The sequence below is a fragment of the Arvicola amphibius genome, chromosome 8 (assembly GCF_903992535.2).
Source record: "Arvicola amphibius chromosome 8, mArvAmp1.2, whole genome shotgun sequence".
In the NCBI taxonomy this organism is placed as follows: domain Eukaryota; kingdom Metazoa; phylum Chordata; class Mammalia; order Rodentia; family Cricetidae; genus Arvicola; species Arvicola amphibius.
Window position 1 is genome coordinate 2,122,456 of NC_052054.1, and position 22,021 is coordinate 2,144,476.

The window sequence follows — 22,021 nt, forward strand, 5'->3', positions numbered from 1 at the left end:
CCCCCCCCTTCATCTTATTGCCAAAAGTCAGGTGCCTCTAGATTGGGCCTTTTTCTAACCTATAGTTACATATTACATATAGTTACATATTTTACTGGGCCTCATAAGGTTTCTACCACATCCTTTCTGCTGTACTGCCACTGTCTGGGGACTGAGTATGGTGAACAGCAAGGCAGCTTTATTGGGTGAATGAATGATTCCTTAGATTCTCATCACTTGATACAGCTCTTGGTTCATGGATGCAGGCAGTTGGGCACCATTATTATTCACTTTCAGAGGAGGAAATGGAGGGCCACACAGTTAAAAACAGTGCTGAGATCTAAACCAAAGTCTTAATTCTAAATCCGTGTCTTTCTATAGGTCATATTGTCTCCTAACTCCCGTTTCATTTGTCCTGTTCTCAAGCCAAATTAAAGGATGAACCTGAACATACTTCCTGTTTCCAAATTGTTATCCCTTTCCCATTTGAAACATATGGTACTTTATCTCAGTTGTCTTGAGACTCTAGAATCATCTAGATTGGACTTTATCTTGGTTAGGCTAGTCTCTGGATATACTTTGGGGAAGACAAGCTTGATGGATTGCGCTGGGAAAACAGCACCACTGTGGGCAGCACCACATCCTGGGGTAGGATCCTGGCCGGCACAGAAAGCAAAAGAGAGCTGAGTGTGGTCATGTCTCTCTCTCTGCACCAGATTGGGTGTGATGTGCCTGCTGAGCTGAGCCAGAGAAACCCTTTCTCCCATGATTGCTTTGTCAGAGTATTTATCACAACAAATCCAATCTCCATGTTTCATCTACCTGTATTTGTCTGTCTTTCAAGTTTTATAACATTAAAATCGTGTTTTTAGTTGCAAGTAAGCCCTGTCCCACCTAAGCTGCCCTTAGGTTCAGTGTGCTTGTGTGTTGTTGCTTCAGCTTGAAGCTGCTGATCTGTAGGACAGACATCCTGATCTACAGTAGGCCCTTCACTTTGCAAGTGCAGGCCGAGTCTGGATGTGTGGACTTCATCTTTCGTCTGGACACACTGTGCATAATTCAGGTGGGGAGAAAGGTGTCGGTGTTATCAGGAGCTAGGAGCCACCCATGAGGTCTGGCAGACTCTGGAGTGCTGTGAACCGCCCTGGTGGTGAAAGGGAACTCCTTCTGCTAGATCACCATCACCTTGCAGGTATTCACCTGGTCCTGTACTGTTTTGGAGGCGGTTGGGGAGTGGAGGGGATGGGGACGGGGATCTCTGCCCCTCCTTTGTCTCTGGATTTGGCCTCCTGTGCTCCTTTCAATGGCAGAGTCCGACTTTCAGATGTTATGGCGAAGTCCAAGAGCTAAATTAGAAATCCTATCCAAAAAACCAGGGCTCCCATTTCCAGGCCCTCCCAGTCCTGTGTCCTTCAGGTGCTTACGGGCCCTGACAGTCTCATCCTATGGTCTTGGGGACCTCTACCATGTTCTGGGCTGTGTGGGTCCCGCTCAGCTAGAGAGCCACTCTGACTTTTCCGGAGGCCAGGACGGCCACCGTGCCAAGGTCGCAGCCGAGGCAGATGTAAAACAAAGGAGCCAGGGGCGCTTGGGGACCCTGGGACGTGCAGAGTGGTGGAGAGGTGGGGGTGGAGGGGTGGGAAGGATATAGATGGGTGGGGAAAGGCGCTGCACGAGAGAGGGTCCCAACGGGGGAGGAGGCGGGGCTGACCCTCCTGGCTGCGGAGATGGGGAAGCCGAGTGGGGAGACCCATGCTGCCTTTATAGGATGGAGCGTGGACCCTGGTGGAGGAGGGAAGAGCCCCCAGGGTACGCGGACCCCCGACTGAGGGGAGGGGGGCGGCGGGGTTAGGAGGACTCCACGTGGCGGGGGCTCCTCTTGGAGGGGAGGAGCTGGGGACCCAGGAGGAGAAGGGGAAGGCGCCGCGGGTTGGGGACCCCCGGCTGACGCGCGGCGGAGGAGGGGAGGGGGCGGGACCGCGGCGGGGCGGGGCGGCGCGGAGCCGCGGCTGACGCGGAGGGCCGGGCCGGGGGCGCAGGGCAGGGGCGGCCGTGAGCTCGCCGGGCTGCCGGGAAGCCGGGCGGGGCCGGGGCCGGGGCAGCGGCGGGCCAGCGGGGCTCGGGCCGGGCGCGGCGCGCCGGGCGAGGGCGGCCGGGCGGCGGGCTCGGCGGAGGCCGACGGAGCCCGGCGGACACGCAGCTGCGGCCGGCTGACGTGAGCGGCGTGCGGGGCTCGGCGGGCGGCGCGCTGGCGGCCATGGCGGTGGCGCTGGCGGGCCGCGGGGCGCGCGGCGGCAGGGGCCGGCCCCCGGGCGGGCGGGCGGAGGGGGCGGGGCCGGGGCGCCGGGCGGCCCGCGCGACGGCGGCGGCGGCGGCGGCGGCAGCGGCGGCGGCCGGGACTAAGCGACGGCGGCGGCGCCGGCGGCGGCGCGGGGCGCTGGGGCTGATGGCAGCGGCCGGGCCCGGGGCGGCGCTGTCCCCGCGGCGGTGCGACAGCGACCCGGCCTCCCCCGGAACGCAGTCCCCGAAGGTGAGCGGAGCGCGCTGCCCAACGGCGGCGGTGGGCCGGGCTGGGCCGGGCCTGGCTGGGGAGCGGAGGGTCGGGGAGCAACAAGTGCGGCGGACCTACGGGCGGCCGGCGGGGTGGGAAGTTGTCCGGGAATAGCGGGGGCCGGAGAAGACGGGGATTGTGGCGAAGCCGGGGCGCCCGGGCGGCTCGCCCGCCCGCAGCCTGGGACACTCCGAAAAGTTGCGGCCTTCGCGGAGCTGGGTCCCGACGACGCGGAGCGGGATCCGTGCTCGGTGTCCCGAGGTGGCGGATCTTGCCAGCCGCGGTGGCGTGGACCTGCGTCCGGGGCCGGAGCCACGTGCCCCGTCCCTTCCCGCGGGGCCCCCGGCTGCTTGTCGGTGCCCCTCTTAGGTAGCCCGGCCCGAGCCTCGGTCGTGCAGCTGAGAGGACCCGTAACGAAAGTAGACCTCGCAGTTCCCACCTTTTGCTTCTAAACTTCTCAGTGTCAACTTCCGTTTTGGGTTCTTTTGAAACGAATCGTTGTTTTTAACTAAAGGAAATTGTTGGCACATAAAAAGTGTGCTTAAAATGGTCACACATAAAATAGGTACTCCACTGCTTAAAATGAACTGTCTAAAGTATGAAATACGAATATTATAAAAAGACAAATTTTAAGAAAAAATATTCTTTCCCAACTCTACTTGATTGTTAGTCCTAAGGGGAATAGTCAGTTTTTTTTTTTATTGACTTCAGTTTTGATGACTGAAAAGGAAAATTATTTCTATGTTCCTCTATTTGGAAAATAATTTTAGTAAGTTCCTAGGTTCTAAGACGAAATGTAAAGACTGACCAGTAATCATAACGCTACTATATATCAGACAGCTATGTGCTGACCCTGCTCATGGCGCTGTCCACGTTGTACCTAATCTTGATCCTTGCATCAGCCACCTAACTTTGCAGACAAGGAGAAGCTCGCAGCAAGCATGACCACACAGCTGGTGAAGGGCAGTTACCAGTAAGACTCTAGACAGCCCACCGTGGCATGGTGACCTGTGCTGCTTCTTTATTCTCTCTCACGGGTTTTTATTTAATATATAGTAAGAGTAGCAATGTTATGAGCTACATTACCTTAAGAAAAATAGGACTTTAAGCCTCAAGTAATATGTAAATAAATTGTTTTAAAACCATTTGATTACTCATCTCCTTAATGAAATTGCCGAACAAGATATATCATGGATGAGTGTATCACAATGTGCTGAATTTCCACAGTGTAAGAAAGAGAATTCCAGCACAGGCAGGCCGAACCTCGGTAGCTGTACCTGAGATCTTGATGTCTCATAACCTCTCCAGCCGTCTCTGGAGCCCATTGGCCTCCTTTTAGATGGATGGGAGTTAGACTTGGTAGCCCGTGTTCAGTCCTGTGTATCCAAAGTAGCTAGTTAGAATATCCTCCTGTGGATCAGTTGTAAGTCGGAGGATGCTGTAGAATTTGTTGATACATGTTTTTTCCCAGCTCAAATAGGAAGGCTTGCTTTCATTTTAGAGCAGTGTACACCCACCTAGTTGGTAAGAAAGTGAAAGCAGAATATATTTTGAAAATTGTAGTTGAAATTTTTATTTTGTTTGAATTGAAGGTCAGCTTTTAGTTTTATTCCATTTCTTGCTTACAACAAAGTCTTTGTCCTTTTAATTATTGTAGGAAATTAAGTTTTCTAAAGACACTAGTTAGAAATATGCTTTCTCTTATTGAGTCTTAGGAGAACTGAAAAGATACATAATCATTTGTTTTTTAACTAGTTCTTTTATTTTCTATTAATTATTTTTTAACTTGTTTCAATGTACAGGATGATAATGAAGATAATTCAAATGATGGGACCCATCCATCTAAAAGGAGGCGAATGGGCTCAGGAGACAGCTCCAGAAGCTGTGAGACTTCCAGTCAGGATCTCAGGTACTGCCCTCGCCACCCCGGCAGCAGGAGCAGAGATGGTTCAGCAGTTAGGGGTGCTCGATGCCCTTTCAGAGGGCTAGAGTTTGTTTACTGGTGCCCACATGGCTGCTCACAGTGGCCTGTGGGCTCCAGAGGATCTGATATCTCATTCTGGCCTGAACAGATGAATGTGCATGTGTGTGCACGCGTGCGCGCGCGCACACACACACAGTCATATACACATATACACACACACTCACACACACATACACATACATACACACACATACATACACACAAAGCAAAAAATAAGAAGCTCCAAATCTTAAGGAAAAGATTCGGTCATATAACACCGAAGTGGATCTTGTTTCTGAGAGCTGTTTAAAAAGTTAGGGTAAATTCGTCCCTGACACTCAGCATTGTAGCATTGTTCAGGTGCATAGCTCAGTGGTGTTGATTTTATTCACAACATTGTGCAGCCGCACGCATGGTCATCCCTCTCTAAGACTCCAGGAATTCAGACAGCGCCACCCTCTGTACCTCCTGTTCTCCCCTCTAGCTTCCTGCTCCCAAGAGTGAGCCATACAGTACTTGCCCTGTGGTATCTGGCTTATCTTTAGCATGATGTCTTCACGGGTCATCAGTGTTGGAGTTGATGTCAGAGAGTCCTTAAGTCTGAACGATATTCCCTTATGTTTATCACCACATTTTGTTTATTCACCATAGGCTGGGGTAATCAGTGTGCACAGTGGCATTCAGAATCTGTTTTCAACACCTTGGTGTCTAGCTAGTAGTAGGAAGTTGTATCATGTGGTAATTCTGTATTTTTGAGGATCCACCAAACATTCCCACAGCAGCTGCTCCATTCTGTATTCCCACTAATACACAAATCTTCTGATTTCTTCAGAACCTTGCAACATTATTTGTGGTTTCTGCTTGTTTGATGTTATATCTATGTTATGGCTAGGATATTTGTTGGATATCTTCTTAGGTGCTTTTTGATTATTTGATTTGTATTTTTGGAGAAACATCTGTTTTCCTTCTTTGTCCATTTCCTTTTTTTTTCTTTTCTTTTCTTTTTTTTTTTTTTTTCAAGACAGTGTCTTACTAGGTAGCTCTGGCTGTCCTGGAACTCACTATGTAGATGAGGCTGGCCTCAAACTCAGAATGCGGAGATTAAAGGCATGCATGCACCATGAGACACTGTTCCCAAACCTGGTGCTAGGAAACAATATAAACACTAAATAGTTATAGAAAGGAACCTCATCTCCTGTCATATTCACATGCAAAAAGTAGCTCAGAATGAATCAAATTCCTAAATATAAAAACTGCCTAGAAAACTCTGAGTTAGCAATAGATATTAGAGATAATGATAAAAACAAAAGTTACATAACAGACAACTTAGCATCAAAATCTAAAAAGGGAAATAGACATTGTCAACTGTAGGGGGAAAAGAGGCATAGAATGCTAGAAAACTTACAAGCCATATAGCTGATAAAAGCAGAGTACATAGAGAAGTTCCATAACAGCAAAAAAGAAATGGAAAGCTGTTTTTTTAAAAGAATAAATGCAGGAGCTGGAGAGATGGCTCAGTGGTCAAGAGCACTGGCTCCTCTTCCAGAGGACCCGAGTTCCATTCCCAGCACCCACATGGTGGCTCACAACCATCTGTAAGGAGATATGGTGACCTCTTCTGGCCTGCAGGCATAAATGGAGACAGAAGACTTTATATAATAAACAAATCTTAGAAACAAGAACAAACGCAACAAAACACTGTTGCACTATTGCACTCCTGACTCTAGTATAGAAGTTGGGGATCCAGATGGAGGGCAGTCACTGTGCCCTTCGAGATTCAGGATCGCAGTTTTATTCAGTGAACTGGAACTTCCAAAAGAGGTCTAGTTTTTGCTTCTGGGTTTGTAGAGCATAAGAAAGGAATTATAGCTTATTGTTCAGTTCACTGAGAAAGAGGTCCTTGGGATTCTGTTTTCTCAGTTGTTTGTGACTTATTCAGCAATAGACAGGGATCAGAAGTTTCTAAGTTGTACCTGATATGCATGAAGTAATTGTGGTGAATATTAAAAAGACTGGAGAGGTGTTGCTGCCATGCTTTGGTCTCTAGAAGAAGCCTGGAGGTTAGGAGTCTTGTGTCCTTATTCATGTGTGCATGCACATGTGTTAGGAGTTTTGTGTCCTTAATGATGTGCGTTTATGTGTGCATGCACATGTGTTAAGAGTCTTGTGTTCTTATTGATGTGTGCATGGACATGTGTTAGGAGTTTTGTGTCCTTATTGATGCGCCTTTATGTGTGCATGCACATGTGTTAGGAGTCTTGTGTTCTTATTGATGTGTGCATGCACATGTGTTAGGGGTCTTGTGTCCTTATTGATGTGCCTTTATGTGTGCATGCACATGTGTTAGGAGTCTTGTGTCCTTATTGATGTGCCTTTATGTGTGCATGCACATGTGTTAGGGGTCTTGTGTTCTTATTGATGTGTGCATGCATATGTTTTAGGAGTCTTGTGTTCTTATTGATGTGCCTTTATGTGTGCATGCATACGTGTTAGGAGTTTTGTGTCCTTATTGATGTACCTTTATGTGTACATGCACATGTGTTAGGGATCTTGTGTTCTTATTGTTGTGCCTTTATGTGTGCATGCACATGTGTTAGGAGTCTTGTGTTCTTATTGATGTGTGCATGCACATGTGTTAGGAGTCTTGTGTCATTCTTGATGTGTGCATGCACGTGTGTTAGGAGTCTGTGTTCTTATTGATGTGTCTTTATGTGTGCATGCATGTGTGTGTACCTGCAGAGACCAGAAGATCACATAGATCTCCTGGAGTTGGAGTCCTAGGTGACTGTGAGCTGCCTGACGTGCAACTGGGAACTGGACCTCGTCTTCTGCAATTGCCACTTTCAGTGAACTTTTTTATGTGAAGTTTTGTATCATTTTTAATAATTTTGTAATTTTCTTGATAAATATAGCAGTAATAAAAATAAATTTCAATTTTTCAAATTGTTTTGAAAATAATTTGAATTATAAATATGATTAAAATATAGTAAATGCCACACGTAAGGCATAATATGTGTTTATGTCTCAGCTTTAGTTACTACCCAGCAGAGAACCTAATAGAGTACAAATGGCCACCCGATGAGACAGGAGAGTACTATATGCTTCAGGAGCAAGTCAGCGAATATCTGGGTGTGACCTCCTTCAAGCGGAAATATCCAGGTACTTCAGGCTTGCTGTGTATGACGGGGACATCTGACTTCTGACAAGACAGGGCGTTCATTCCAGTCTTGAGTATGATTTCTATTTTATATACTTAAAAAGCAAGTATTTACATACCACTCAGCAGCTCAGACTCTATAGTTAGTATGTATTTAGTACCACCAAGTTAAGGGCAGAATAAGTACTGAGATTAGGGGTATGTGCCACCATACCTAAATACTTGAGGTTAATTTTGGAAAAAAAAAAATCACTTTATAGCCAAGGTTTTTGATTGTTACTGTTGTGACCTCAAGGATAGTTAGCACTAAGCCAAACCTGGAGTGTAGGGAGACATGCATGATTAAATGCCCTAATGCAGTCTCGCATACTTTACTTGGGATTATTCTAGCTTTAGTTTTCCAATGTTTATTTCTAAACAAATTTATAAACAAAAAATTTATTTATAAACAAAAAATTTATAAGAATTTTTTGGTGTGGTTACCTCAATATTAATGATACTTAGAATATGCAGTAAGAAATGTATTTTAAAATAGTTTTTTAAATTTTTAAAAGTTTTCAGATGTATAGTTTTAGTTTAACACTCCTTTTGTTCTGATTTTGGAGATTTAGAGCGACGAGATTTATCTCACAAGGAGAAACTCTACCTGAGAGAGTTAAACGTCATTACGGAGACACAGTGTACACTAGGTAATCAGCTGGTGTGTCCTTTGTGCTGGGCATCGAAGCTGACGCTGAATAACTGTCACGTGACCTAAAGTGTTTGCAAAGTTAACAAAATAGATGATTTAAATGCTAAGTTGTTGAGTTCATTTTAAATTATTGTTAAAATGTAAAGGACATGGATAAAACTTACGTGTGTATCTAAGTGTAGATCTTTATCTTTCAGTAGAGCTGGGGGTTGAACCCGTAGATCCTTACTTTTTAAAAGATGAATCTTGTTAAATTTTCAGTATTAAATTCATCACAGCAGTGGGCAGAAACTGGCGCTGCACGTTGTGAAAGTCGCACAGCTGTGTGGGCTGGCGAGGGTGATTGATTGTGTTTCTGATACAGATCTGGACACTAGGAAGTATATATTGAGAAGTAATTATTTTATATATTCTTGTATTAGTGAGTTATACCATTTTTACACATTATAATATATCATTATTTCAAAATTATTTCTAAGTATATTCTTATAATTTACATAAAATTTAAAAGAAACCCAATTGATTTCTTTGTCTTTACAAGGTAACCTTTAGTTTTGATTGCTTGACTTTATATAGAGTAATTTTTCTCTGATTATTGTATTTTTTTTTTAATGTAGAATAGTTTGAAAGAGAAACTAGTTTTGAAACAGTACCTGTGTCGACTTGTCCTTAAAAGGTTTTCTTTACTTTTTGGGGGGTGTTCTAAAATAGGTTTAACAGCATTGCGCAGTGATGAAGTGATTGATTTAATGATTAAAGAATATCCAGCTAAGCATGCTGAGTATTCTGTTATTCTACAAGAAAAGGAGCGTCAGAGAATTACAGACCATTATAAAGAGTATTCTGTAAGTGATTCAAGTCACTGACATCTGTTTTAGGGGGTGGGGAAACAATATTTTTATAAAATTATGATTCTAACTGTTTTTCTTTCAGCAAATGCAGCAACAGAATACTCAGAAAGTCGAAGCCAGCAAAGTGCCTGAGTACATTAAGAAAGCTGCCAAGAAAGCAGCTGAATTCAACAGCAACTTAAACCGGGAACGCATGGAAGAGAGAAGAGCGTATTTTGACTTACAGACGCATGTAGGGTGACCCAGTTCAGTCGCACCTGGGGCTCTTTGGTTGTTACTGTAGAGTGGTCTTCGCTTCTTTATGATTATTATCATTTATTATTATGGTGCTAGCTGTGTTTCTTTTCTCACAGAAGTTAAGACACCATTTTTAATGATGCATTTAGTAATGCTGTTTGCCCTCTTTCCTTAAATCTCTTTGCTTTAAGATTGAGAATTTTCTGAGCAAGACTAACAGTAGCTATATGTATTATAATTCCTGTGTCCTAAGAGTGGTAAGAGCAGCGTGCTGTGCTTGTCTCTGATTTTGATGGGAGCCCTGTGACGTTAGATCAGTATCCCCACAATTCATGGAATGAGCAGTTGAGTTACAGAGAGGTTTCCAACTCTGTGAAAGAGTGTGATGAGCCAGGCATAGCACTGTCCCTCAGAGTCTGTGCCTGGTGCTTGACAGCCAGAAAGCCCAGCCGTCCCTGAGGTGGCTGTTAGGTGTCACTTAAATGCTAGCTCGAATGTGGGATGGGGACATAGATGTAGTGAACACATGGCTCCCAGGTTGGGATCAGTTTTCATGTTTCTTGATGTTAACACAGGTTATTCAAGTGCCTCAAGGAAAGTACAAAGTGCTGCCCACAGACCGAACAAAGGTCAGCTCTTACCCAGTGGCGCTCATCCCCGGACAGTTCCAGGAGTATTATAAGAGGTATTCAGTACTTTCAATTACATTTGGTTTCAGAGCCTCCTAATTATCAGTGGCACCAAAATGTGTAGGATTTGTGTCTGCATTTATCTTGGGTTCTGTGTGAAGAACACCATTCTGTCTGAAATGGAAGGCCCGCGGATGAAGTCTGGAGTGCCCATGGCTCTTCCTGCCCTGACTGGATCTGTCACAGACAAAAGGACCTGAGGTCCTGTAGCTCCTTGGTGCTCAGAGTATGGCATGTAGCCCCGTAGTTTGGTATTATTAGGAAGCTTTTGAAATCAGAGTTTCAGGTAGGTTCAGCTTCAGATTCCTCTCCAGTCTTCTCTTAAGTGGTGCTCACAAAATGCGGGGCAGAGTTGGGTGTTGTGACTGCACAGAACAAGACGACATAGGAGGAGCTGAGCGAGGGCAGGGCAGACATGGGCACGCCTCCTCTAAGCACACTGGTTTCCTGTTTCCGGCACGCCTCCTCTAAGCACACTGGTTTCCTGTTTCCATCCTAAACATAACAGAGTTTAAAGACCTCTGCTTTGTTCCAGCAGAGCATGGACTGCACTTGCCATTCCATAGTCTAAACTGCAAAATTTTAACTGAATTTTTTTTCCTTTTTAATCTGGAAGTTAATAAAAATCTGGTGGTATTCTGCAACTCTCTTGGTTCTGTCGTGGTGAAATAGCTAGCTCTCTTGAGGCCAGGAGGGCTGTGTGCTACTAGACTAGGAGACCTGTAAATGCTGTGCACTTGATGGAATTGTTTGGTCATCCCGTCAGTCTCGTGAGGGAGATGCTCCTGAGTGTGCAGAGCAGACACTGGCACAGCTCGGGCAGGGTGTGTGACCACGACCATGAGGTGGCCCGGCCCAGGCCTTCATGTGCTGACGGGGCTGCCTGGGTCACTCCTTTCTGTTGACATGTTAGACATTATTCATTTATTTATTACTTTTTCTTGTTTTGAGGGTAAAGGGAAAGACAGTACGTTTAGATAGGATCAACTGCATGATTGGTCGGGAAAAAAAATGTGTAGATTTCTACAATTTATTACTTATCCCCACCTGATAACCAAAATGAAAAAAATTCTCCCTCTGCACTTTTGTCAGGTATTTGTAAGTGAGAAGCTTAAGGATAATTTCACAGCTTAAAGGGTGGTGTTTTGTTTTTTTATTTTTGTTTTTTTTCTTATTTAACATTAAAGGAAGAATGAAAGCGATCTTTCTGAATTTAGGTACTCACCAGATGAGCTCCGGTACTTGCCATTAAACACAGCCCTGTATGAGCCGCCCCTGGACCCAGAGCTCCCGGCACTCGATAGTGACGGTGATTCAGATGATGGTGAAGATGGTCGAGGGGATGAGAAGCGGAAAAATAAAGGCACCTCGGTAGGACTGTGCACCTTGGCAGGAGACTGTGCCCCTGAGTGTTAGGTGAACTCTTACCATACTGTTTGAGCAGGACAAGTGCGTGCATTTCTACATTTTCACCATGAGTTTTTACTCTCTGCTGACGTAAGCAGGTTGTGCATTGCTCTTTTAGGCATGTTTTGTATTGAAAACCTATTTTGAGCAAGGTAGGCAGTTTTATAGAACGTTAATTTTCTTATATCCATCTTGCTGCTTATGTAGATTAAAATACTGAACAAAATATTCTGATCTTCTACTGTAGAGAAATGTGTGTTTCTTGGGCTGGGCCAGCACATTGCTCCTTTGCTTACTGAAGCTTCCTAGGAAAACGTTAGCTTACTGATATGTTGTATTGAGTATTTTGTTTTTCTTCATGCCTTTTTAATGCAAAATACTTAACAGGAGAAAAGCAGAAATTTGCTCTGAGGCAGGTTAGGGCTGTGACTCTATCCACATAGTAACCAACACAATATGTGCCATCATTGAGCATTGTGTTTCTATTTATTTATTTATCTATTTATCTATTTATCTGCCTATCATCTATCTATCTATCTATCTATCTATCTATCTATCTATCTATCTATTATGTATACAATATTCTGTCTGTGTGTATGCCTTTAGACCAGAAGAGGGCACCAGACTCCATTACAGATGGTTGTGAGCCAAAAGAGCAGGCAATGCTCTTAACCTCTGAGCCATCTCTCCAACCAGCATTGTGTTTCTTTGTCTACAACAGCTTCTGACACATACTTAATACTCTGTATTACGTGAAACAAGGTCTTATCCAAGTCCTGTACCGGAAAGGAACTGTGGAAGTTAGGAATGACAAACCCAGTTTTATCACACCGTTCTGAGGAATGTAAGAGTTGATTTTAGTGTTATAGAAATTAGAAATAAATTTTTAATCTACAGTGGTGATACATTTACACAAAAGAAATGCAGTTCAAAGAATATGAGAAAATGCATGTAGTACTTTACCAACAAGACAAAGCACATTAGCACATACGTGATCCACGTGCATACAGTCTGTGATTGTGTGTACACATTGGTCATGTGCACACGCATGCAGTATGATCCACAGGGTATGCATGAGAGCCCGGGCTTCTGCAAGACGTAAGTGCACATGTGCTCAGTCATGGCGGGCGTTTATCAGGTGGTTACGGCAGCTTCATTTTTCCCTTCAGTTTTCACATTTATATGTGAATATAAAGTTGGTATAAAACTTTAAATTGTAAAATGAACTAAATGAACTGATACTGAGGTCTTATCCTTTGAACAAATAAAATATGTTATACTATTGTAGGTAGGGACATGGCCTTGCATCTTTACAGGGTGAACATGGTTATGTATTTGAAGGACTTTCATAGTGACTTCTGTCACTCAGAGGAGAAATAAGTATTTTATAAATATAAATACACAGTGCATCCTGTGGCATGAAAAATATTGAAGCTGTATAATATAGTAGTTGAAGTCAGTAATTCCATTTTTGTTGACTTAAATCAGAAAACATAGTTGACTAGGATACTTGCTAATAGAAATAACGTGGCCTTTTAAAAACTCTATTAGAAATAAATTTCTTAGAACTATCTTTATATTTTTCATTGGATAAAACTTTTTAAAACTTCCAAAAATGTTTTCTGTCATTTAAACAATTGAGACTTGGTGGGTGATGGTGGCCCACGCCTTTAATCCCATCCGGCACAGGAGGCGAGATGGGATTCGAGGCCAGCCTGGTCTTCAGAGTGAGTACCAGGACAGCCAGGACTACACAGTGAAACCCTGTTTTGAAACAAACAAAACAAAACCTGAGACTCAACTTGGTCTTAATTCCAAGGAACCTTTGCTTTTACTTGTTTTGCTACAGGACAGCTCCTCAGGCAATGTGTCTGAAGGGGACAGCCCCCCTGACAGCCAGGAGGACACCTTCCAGGGAAGACCGAAATCAAAAGACAAAGTGGCCACGCCAAGAAAAGATGGCTCCAAACGCTCTGTACTGTCCAAGTCAGTTCCTGGGTACAAGGTAGAAGAAAAAAGCCCCTGACTCAGCCTCTTGCGTTAGCTCTGACTGAGGAGCTGAGCTCGCTGAGCTCACTCCGTTCCTGTGCTGTGCACCTGCCCACTGCTTTCCTTCCCTGGTGGCTTTCTTGTCACTTTCGGTCATGGTATGGCTTCTGTTTCCTGTATATAAACAAATTATAGGTCTTCATCCCCTTTTAAGTAATAGCCAGGTGAATAGGAGTTTTTAAAACATTGTTTCAAGGTAGAACTTGATTTTTTTTTTTTTTTGAGAACAGGACATAAGTGTCTAGAATGTTAAATATCTGAGCAGTTGGTGAAGCTAAGCTGTGAGCTGTGACGTAGGAGTGGAGCCACCCCCTCAAGTGGTGTGTCTGTAGTGCCTTCACCGAGAAGACCTGGGCTTTCTCTAAGGACTGTTGGTCCAGTTGCCAAATTCTGCCAAGTTTGGTATAGACAACCGTGAAGCCTGTTACTTACATCATGCTTTTGTGGAACCTCTGGCAGATAGCTGGGGTACCGTGGTCGACAAGGACTAAAGTCTAGTTTGTGGATCTGATTATTCTGAGTAAGGTCCTGGAGGATCAGAAGCTCTAGTGTTTTTAGTGTTTCTTTTCTGTCTACCTCTCCTTCAGAAGGTTGGGTGAGGGGAGCAGCTGTAGTGGTGCAGAGGGTGTGAGTGTAGGAGGGATGGACTTAGTGGTCGGTCAGCTGTGTGATGTGGATGGTGATGCACAGCATACAGTTCTGGTCCTGGGTGTGCTGGACTGTACGTGTGTCAGCATTGTAACCATAGCATGTGGCACGGAAAAAAAGCAGAAGTGAGCCATTTTCCTCAGCCTCACTGGAACACTTTCTGACAGTACATTAGTTAAGTATAATGTTCCATAAGCTATTAGAAATGCCCATGTATGATCCACTTAAAGCCACATGCTATTGTGTATGGCCAGCAGATTGTTTTTTTTTTATACATGTATAGCTTATCTACGCTTTGTAAACTAAAGATTTCAGTTACTGCTTAATAATTGAAACCAAACAAACTCCAAAGATTACATTACATTTTAGAAACAGCCTGCAGGAGCCAGTATGTGTCACTGTCTTACAGATGCCAGTGGGAGTGGCAGCTGCCCAGGGCTGAGGAAGCTGTTTCATCATGCATTATAAAATAGACAATATTGAAATAGACATATAATACAGGCTACCAATGAAGAACTATCCATATCATCACTGATCTAGTGAATGAATCATATAGATTAATCTTAGTTAATAGTACTCAAGGGAGCTGCATATGCAAAATAAACATTTTATAATCTGTAAACATTTTTAGTAACTAAAAATGTTTCAGGTATTTCAAAGATAGGAACAGTCAATATATAGATATTATATATTAATGTGAACATGATTATTAAAAGTTAACCTCTCTATGAAAAGTATTAATGAGCCAAGATGTGCCTAAATATTAGGGTACTTCAAGCTGACACTCAGACATAGATACACACAAACACACATGATCATGTATGTGATTTACTAAGATGGACTAGTGCTTGCCCTTAACTTGTAGGACAGTATTACTTAGGTTACATTAACCTGAAATTAAAGTGTAATTGTTAGGCTTCAGGCCTACACACACATAATTAAAATCTATACTATGTTAGTGCTACCATGAAAGTTTCAACTTATTTTGTTATTTTCAACAAGAGAAGTAAGTATACATGAGCCTTTTATTTGAGATGCTGAGGGCTGTCGGCTGAAGAAAACTAAAAGGTTGTTGCAGTTGTTGAAAGAGATCAGAGGGTCTCATACGAGGCAGAGGGTCTCCCCCATGGTCTTCCCTCTCCCCCCAGTGCTCTCCTTAGACTGTCGGAGAGGCCTGGACGCAGGCTCTCTGCCATCTTAGACAACCCTGCAGTGCTGTCCTCTCCCTCTTCGGCTGCTGTCCCTCCTCCCTCCGTCGTCACCTTCTTTCTTCATCCTTCTTCCCCGCTCCCATTCTTTGTCTTTTCCCATATTTTTCTTTTCAACAAGATGAAGATTATTGGGTAAGAAAATTTTTTTTAAATGGTTTAACAAAACATTATGTATAATTTTAAAGGTAAACCCTGAATTTTCTTAGTGTCTCTCTTGTTGTAGGCATTACATGTATTTTAGTGACTGTAGAACTTGAATTGCTCTAGAATGTGAATAACTAGATTTGTGTTTTATTCTTTTTGAGTTGCTTTGTAAAGAGTCTCCTATGAGGAATTCTTTTTTCACAATTGAATATTGTGTAGTTTCTTCCCTGACTTTAGTGAAAGAAATCAGAATACTTAACTACGTCAGTGTCTAACTGAACTCAGTACTCAGTAAGTTTATCTTTTACATTTAGTACGGGTTGTTGAAAGTTCTGCTGCATATGATGGCAGTTAAGATGCAGTATTAGAACTGAACTCCTGGACGCAGTGAAACCAGGTACTTAGGATGAACAGGAAAAGCAGCGTGACTGACTGCTGCCGGTGCTGGGAGAGCAGGGGTAGGGGAGACACAGAGGAGATGGAGCGCAGTCACGGGGACATCAGTGCTGGAGAGCAGGGTGTAGGACACAGAGGAGATGGAGCGCAGCCACGGGGACGCTTTATGTGTGTGTTTAACTCCATGGTATTTATTATTTTGTAGAGACATTTGTGATTGTTTAGTTATTGTTTTATCATATTTATGTATAAGGTTGACTTTTTAAAAAATAAATAAGCCAAAAATTGTTTTTGAATGCCTCTGTCATCTTTTGCCAAGAAAATAATAAAAGTAAAAACAAATTATTTAGGTCTGACAAGATATACAAGTGGCAGTGAAGCATTTAAAGTGATACTGCTTTATGAAAATTTGAGTTTAGATGTCTGTGGTACAGTAATTTAGAAAAGAAACAATGTATTTGACTGTTAGACTATTATCCTGTTATCATTCTTGTCCCTCCCTTTTTACCATTTACTGATGCACACCTGTAATGTAGTACAGTGAGCACCATGTGGAGGTCAGGCTTATGATGCTCAGATAGCCCGAACTTGCCTTGGCATTTTAGGTTTAGGAAACCCCTTATACTTTATCCTACACGTTTAAAGCCCTAAGAATGTGTATGTCTTTCATATATGTTTTGTATATTTCCTTGACCCTAACTTGCCTTGTCTGAAAGCACTTTTTATGCTTACGTGTCACAGTGAATGCTGCTCTCCTAACTTTTTAGACATGGAAGAAGGGTTTGCATACAACTCAGATTTCTAAAGACATTTATGCATAACAGTGTATGAATGAGAAATCTTTCAATTAAAATGTTAAAATATTTTTTTTTTAATTTAGATTTTTTTAGGTTCAGCTTTATATCTCTGGAAAAATACCAGACTTTGAAATAAAGTGAATATATAAGTTGCTTAAAACTTAGGCATAGCTTTTATATGTAGTCATTTGGCACATGGATTTTCTTTACCAATTATTAGTGGCATTTGACATCCTATTTCATTTTTCCCTCCTGGTCTTTATATAGCTGATGCTTTGTATATATGGAGCACAGAGCTATATCCAGACAACACGTTTATGTTGTCTTATGGAGTGCAGCCTAGGCTTCCATAGGTAGGGGGTTTTATGTTCTGATCCATCTTATTTCCAGCTATAAGGTTCTCATTATCAAATTACTAAAAGTAAAGGTAATAACAGAATCCCTTTTAAAACCATAGTGAGTTCTTCTGGCATGAATTTATAGCCCTCTTCTACCCTTCCAGCCAAAGGTCATTCCAAATGCTCTATGTGGAATTTGTCTGAAGGGTAAGGAGTCCAACAAGAAAGGAAAGGCTGAATCACTTATACACTGCTCCCAGTGTGATAACAGTGGTAAGTAGAGATGTCTCCTTAAGATTCTAACCTCCCCCTGCGTGTCGCCTCAGAAACTAGGGTTCATAGTTGTCAGCCAGGCATCCACCGAAGACCAACAAATGGACCAGCGTGTCCTGTGCCTTGACTTTGATGTTTATGGTGATAGTAATCATGACAGCCATTCTTGGGATCTAATATTTTATATGCATTAAGTTAAAAGTTTTATTGTGAAATGCTATTAATGTTGGTTTTGATTTAGGCCACCCTTCTTGCTTGGATATGACCATGGAGCTTGTTTCTATGATTAAGACCTACCCATGGCAGTGTATGGAATGTAAGACATGCATTATATGTGGACAGCCCCACCACGAAGAAGAAATGATGTTCTGTGATGTGTGTGACAGAGGTTATCATACTTTTTGTGTGGGACTTGGTGCTATTCCATCAGGTAAAGATGAAAAAAAAAAAAGCCCATTATCTTGTGTGTTGAAGATCTCCCAGCACTTTTTAAAGGCTGCATAAATGTTCCAATTATGATCAAGTCGTTATTGTCCATGTCACAGCTGCCTGACTTCCATCCTTAGTGCAACAAAGAAGAAATGAAATAGAGTGCTTGGGTTATGTCTGGAAGTATTGTCTGGGGATAGAATGAGCTGGTGTTTCCTACTAAAATTGCTAAAGTAACACCCAGTTTGTTCCAATGCTTTATTTTTAAAGGTCATCTATTTAGAAATTTAACAAAGTGGCTGTTATGCCTTTATATACTAAGACATCTTTAAAGGAGGCAGCATGACAATTACAGATAATTTTAGGATGGACACAGAATCAAATAGTAAATCACAGTAATTCTATTGAAATATTATACAGATAATTGTGCAATTTTAAGAACTTAGTTGCATAGTTAACACTGTATAGTAAGTACTCTGTAAGTTTCCTGGAATTCCTTTAGAAGTAAGCAACTTGAGTATCATCACTTAAGGTTCTGTAGTGATTCAGCTCAAGTGTGCGGTAGGGGTGCTGGCTTTAAAGTGCCGTGGAGAGAGCAGGGAGGATGGTGGAGAAGAGGTCATAGAAGGCAGACTCATTGACGGTTCTACATTAGGACATGTGCTGCTGAGGGTTTAAGAGCATGATGGTATCTGAATTTTAGGAAGGATTACAATGTATCATCTTAAAGGTACAGATGACTGTTTTGTGCCCTCCATGCACTAAAATCCTACACTGCATTGGTTACACTGATTGCGGCTGTTTTTGTTTTCTTCCTTGGTTTAAGGAGCTCAGCACCCCCTCCCCCACTGAAAAGTCCCAGAGAGTTATCACTGTGGATAGATAGCTCAGGAATGAGTTTAGGCGGTTTGTACTCAGTCCTATAAAAATAAAATTCCACTCCATATTAACTAACAATTTTTCTCCTAGGTCGCTGGATTTGTGACTGTTGTCAGCGAGCTCCCCCAACACCCAGGAAAGTGGGCAGAAGGGGAAAAAACAGCAAAGAGGGCTAAAAATAGGTTTTTGACCCTCATGTTTGGGATATTTGGTGCCAATTTATTTACACTTTCATTTTTATGCCAATAAAGAACTTTTTTTGAAATTAACTATGACCTTAAACATCTTCAAGTTGATTTATTTCATCATTAGCAACTCCTACCCTTGAAAGAAAGTCAAGAGAAATGGCTCATTTCCCCAGATTTTAATCTCTTTTGTGCTGTCTTTTTCCGGAGAGCAGCAGAAAAATGTATCAACTTAATTTGAAATACTTATTGAGTCAAAGTTACCGTCTGCTATGACTGTCCTGGCCTGCGTAGGTAGTATCAAGGTTACTCCTGTCAGCCCAAAACCTGGTCCAACTGGATCCGGGACGGTCATCGCTGGTACAGCAACAGTTTGCAGATGCCTTGAGTACCAGGTACCCTGTCCCTCCTGTGCACAGAGGCTGTCATCGCATTCCCGACCTGGCTTTAGGACCTCATTAAAGCTCCAAGTGCTGGACTTACTTTAGAATGTCTATAGAATAAATTCTACAGCCTTTTAATTTCATCTGCACTAGCACAAAAGTTTAATCTGATTTATACAGCCTGTTACTGCAGGGATCTTTTTACTCACCTGACTAACCAAAATGTATTTAAACATTTTATTGAGCAGACTCCTTTTGTAGGAATTTTAATCTATAAAATATTGTGCTTGCTGCTTTTCCTGCTTGGGGAGTAAACTGAGGTAACAAATCTGTATGGCTTTATTTTTCCATCCTAGTCTAGAAAAGGTAACCAGAATTTCACCAGGTCAAGTAACAAGGTCCGCGGCAAACAAATCGTTCCGTGCAAATAAAGGTTCAGAAGAGAATTTCCAGCACCAATTTCAAAATGCTAATCAATATCGTCCAGAGGACCGATTCCTCCTCTTGGGCTGCCTCCTCTGGAGCATAAGCTTGGTTCTGACTGGCTCCTGTGGGGTCAGCAGAATAGGCAGCCTCTCCAAATGGGTACTGATCCACAGTTCTGTCAGAGTACACCCTCATCTCAAAGTCGCTTTCATGGTGTGAGGGGTGTCCATAAATTCCTATCCCCACCGGGCGCTGGAAGTGCGCCGGTATAGAGACCACATCCTGGCCGCAAGTGACCGACTGCAGCTCATAGTCGTCAAAGCTTGGGTGCAGAGTGGTGTCGGACACGTACAGGTCCGCATCCCCTCTGAGGCTCTGCATCTTGAGAATAATTTTACCCTCGTGGTTCAACCGCAAGTAGCTGTAATTCCCGGCTCCTATCTGGCCTTGGACCACGTGCAGAAGGAGCCACTCCTCCGGGACGTCGTCCTCTTCCAAGCATTTTACCAGGGTCACCACCTGGGACGCCAGGATCATCAACAGGGCGCACCTCCAGGGAGTAGCCATTGCCGAGACACTCAACTCGGGGACTCCCTCATCTGCAGCCGCTGCGCTGGGAAGGCGCGGGTGACAGGCTTGGCCAGGGGTGCTCGTCCAGGCGACCAAGATGCGTGCAGCTGGGTCCCGGGCACCGAGAGTGGGGAAGGAGGTGGAGAGAAGGGGTAAAGAGTAGGGAGCGGCAGAAAGGAGAGGAGGAGGCGGGGCGGGAAGAGAGGGGCGGTAGGACAGGGCCCTGGGAGCACAGGTGTCTGGAGAGGAGCGGGGTTGCCGACCCCGGACTCACCGCCACGCCCCGCAGGCCACGCAGCACCCGCAGCATCCGGCCTCAACCTGGAACTCGCCCCAGCAGGAAGAAGAGAAGCCGTGCCCGGAAGTGTGGTACGCCGGAAGCGAGGACTTTCGGGAACGGACTTAGGCCTACGGACCGGAAGTGAAGCAACGCCATGCTCTCGCGAGAGTAGAGAAAAGGCGCTTAGCGTCAAGGGTCCGCTTTTTCGTAACCATAGTGATGCGAAGACGCTAGCGGCCAGCTGCGGAGACGGCGCGGGAGGCGGCCAGAGGCCGCGGTGTGGCGTTGGCGCCTGTGTCCGCGACGTCTTCCGGCGACAGGCTCCTGCGAGGGGACGGCCCACTCCGGTACGACCGAGGACGGAGACGCGCGCGGGCGGGCGTCCCTAATGGCGCCGCCCAGCCTCCTCTCCGACGGGCCGCGCGTGGGGGCGGGGATGGGGCGGGAATGCGCTCCAGCCCGGACTGCGCACGCGCCAAGCCGTCGGTCAGTCTGCGCAGCCGCCAGAGGGCGCGCTCTGAGCCCGGGGTCCTGTAGCCCACGGGGTGCAGGCAGCACCCGGAGATGTACTTTTGGATTTGTCTTAAACCATGGCAGAAGGAAAAATTCGTATTTCCGCGTGATAACTATTAGTAAGAAGTGATTTTTTTCTGAGTCCGCTCCAGTTTATATAACAACACACTGTAGACTTTGTGTGTTTATTATGTATACATAGTTCTGTCAACATGTATACCTACACACCAGAAGAGGGCGCCAGATCTCATCACAGATGGTTGTGAGCCACCGTGTTTGCTGGGAATTGATCTCAGGACCTCTGGAAAAGCAGCCAGTGCTCTCGACCTCTGAGCCATCTCTTCAGCCCCACACCAGAGACTTAACCGAGTGTCAGAAACAATTGCTTGTCATCCCCCACCCCTTCTTCAGACCATATTTACTGTTTGGAGAGTCTCCCTAGTTTATAAATGGTTGGCTTCAGTACTGGAAAGGCAAGTAGTTCTTGGGACACTTTTACAAGTGCACCAAAGCTGCTCCAGGAGGCACCACCCTCACCACCAGATCGCCTATCGCCCCTCTGAGCCTTAAGACCATTACCTTGGACGAGAGGGTTCAACATAGAAATTTTGTAGGGGGCACATTCAAACAAGAACATTATGTAACATTCTATGGTGGCACAAAAGTTTGTAGGCTTGAAAATGGTACTTTGGATCGTAGGCCAACAAAAGCAGGGTACTAGTTATTTTTTAGATTAAGAAAACAAAACACTCTTAAGTATAAAGATAGGAACTTCGGGCACATTTAATAATTTATAAAAGAACTGAAGCCTTAGTAATATCCGGGTGTCATTTTGATACATTCTTGTACCTCTGTTAACTGTAATTAATAGGTATAGTGTCATCCTCAAGACCTAGGTCTGCCGAGAACCTGTGTTGGAAACCAACTCTTTTTCTAGCTAATGTGGAGAAGCTTCGTCTTTCGTTGTGAGTAAAG

General features: G+C 44.1%; 3 protein-coding genes across 4 annotated transcripts in view; 2 read left to right on the forward strand and 1 right to left on the reverse strand.

Annotated features, from left to right (window-relative positions):
- The first annotated feature begins 2,378 nt into the window (after positions 1-2,378).
- On the forward strand, positions 2,379-18,958 carry Phf10 (PHD finger protein 10). 2 transcript variants are annotated; one of them, XM_038338434.2, is made up of 12 exons: positions 2,379-2,509; positions 4,333-4,439; positions 7,522-7,652; positions 8,256-8,339; positions 9,053-9,186; positions 9,275-9,424; positions 10,005-10,114; positions 11,336-11,489; positions 13,375-13,530; positions 17,273-17,381; positions 17,623-17,811; positions 18,780-18,958. In XM_038338434.2, exons 1-12 carry the CDS (start codon positions 2,426-2,428, stop codon positions 18,863-18,865), a joined length of 1,494 nt encoding a protein of 497 aa, XP_038194362.1. In that variant the 5' UTR covers positions 2,379-2,425; the 3' UTR covers positions 18,866-18,958. The 2 variants fall into 2 exon arrangements, with proteins under 2 accessions (XP_038194362.1, XP_038194363.1); XM_038338435.2 differs by having other exon boundaries at positions 8,262-8,339.
- C8H6orf120 (chromosome 8 C6orf120 homolog) lies at positions 18,055-20,921 on the reverse strand. Its single transcript, XM_038338436.2, has 2 exons — positions 20,528-20,921; positions 18,055-20,360 (listed from the first exon to the last, which is right to left on the reverse strand). The coding sequence occupies exon 2, from the start codon at positions 20,248-20,250 to the stop codon at positions 19,693-19,695; it is 558 nt and encodes a 185-aa protein (XP_038194364.1). The 5' UTR covers positions 20,251-20,360; positions 20,528-20,921; the 3' UTR covers positions 18,055-19,692.
- Wdr27 (WD repeat domain 27) overlaps positions 19,780-22,021 on the forward strand; it is a 90,981-nt gene continuing 88,739 nt past the window's right edge. The window contains exon 1 of the mRNA XM_038338438.1: positions 19,780-20,880. The gene's annotated coding sequence lies outside the window, so the exon portion shown is untranslated. The remainder of the gene's footprint in view (positions 20,881-22,021) is intronic.

Bases quoted from the DNA above. Each gene is read 5' to 3' on its own strand.
- Phf10 (XM_038338434.2), top strand. From the start codon at position 2,426: ATGGCAGCGGCCGGGCCCGGGGCGGCGCTGTCCCCGCGGCGGTGCGAC. The intron at 8,340-9,052 runs GTAATCAGCTGG...GTTCTAAAATAG, and splicing joins GGAGACACAGTGTACACTAG to GTTTAACAGCATTGCGCAGT. The intron at 10,115-11,335 runs GTATTCAGTACT...TTCTGAATTTAG, and splicing joins TTCCAGGAGTATTATAAGAG to GTACTCACCAGATGAGCTCC.
- C8H6orf120 (XM_038338436.2), bottom strand. From the start codon at position 20,250: ATGGCTACTCCCTGGAGGTGCGCCCTGTTGATGATCCTGGCGTCCCAG.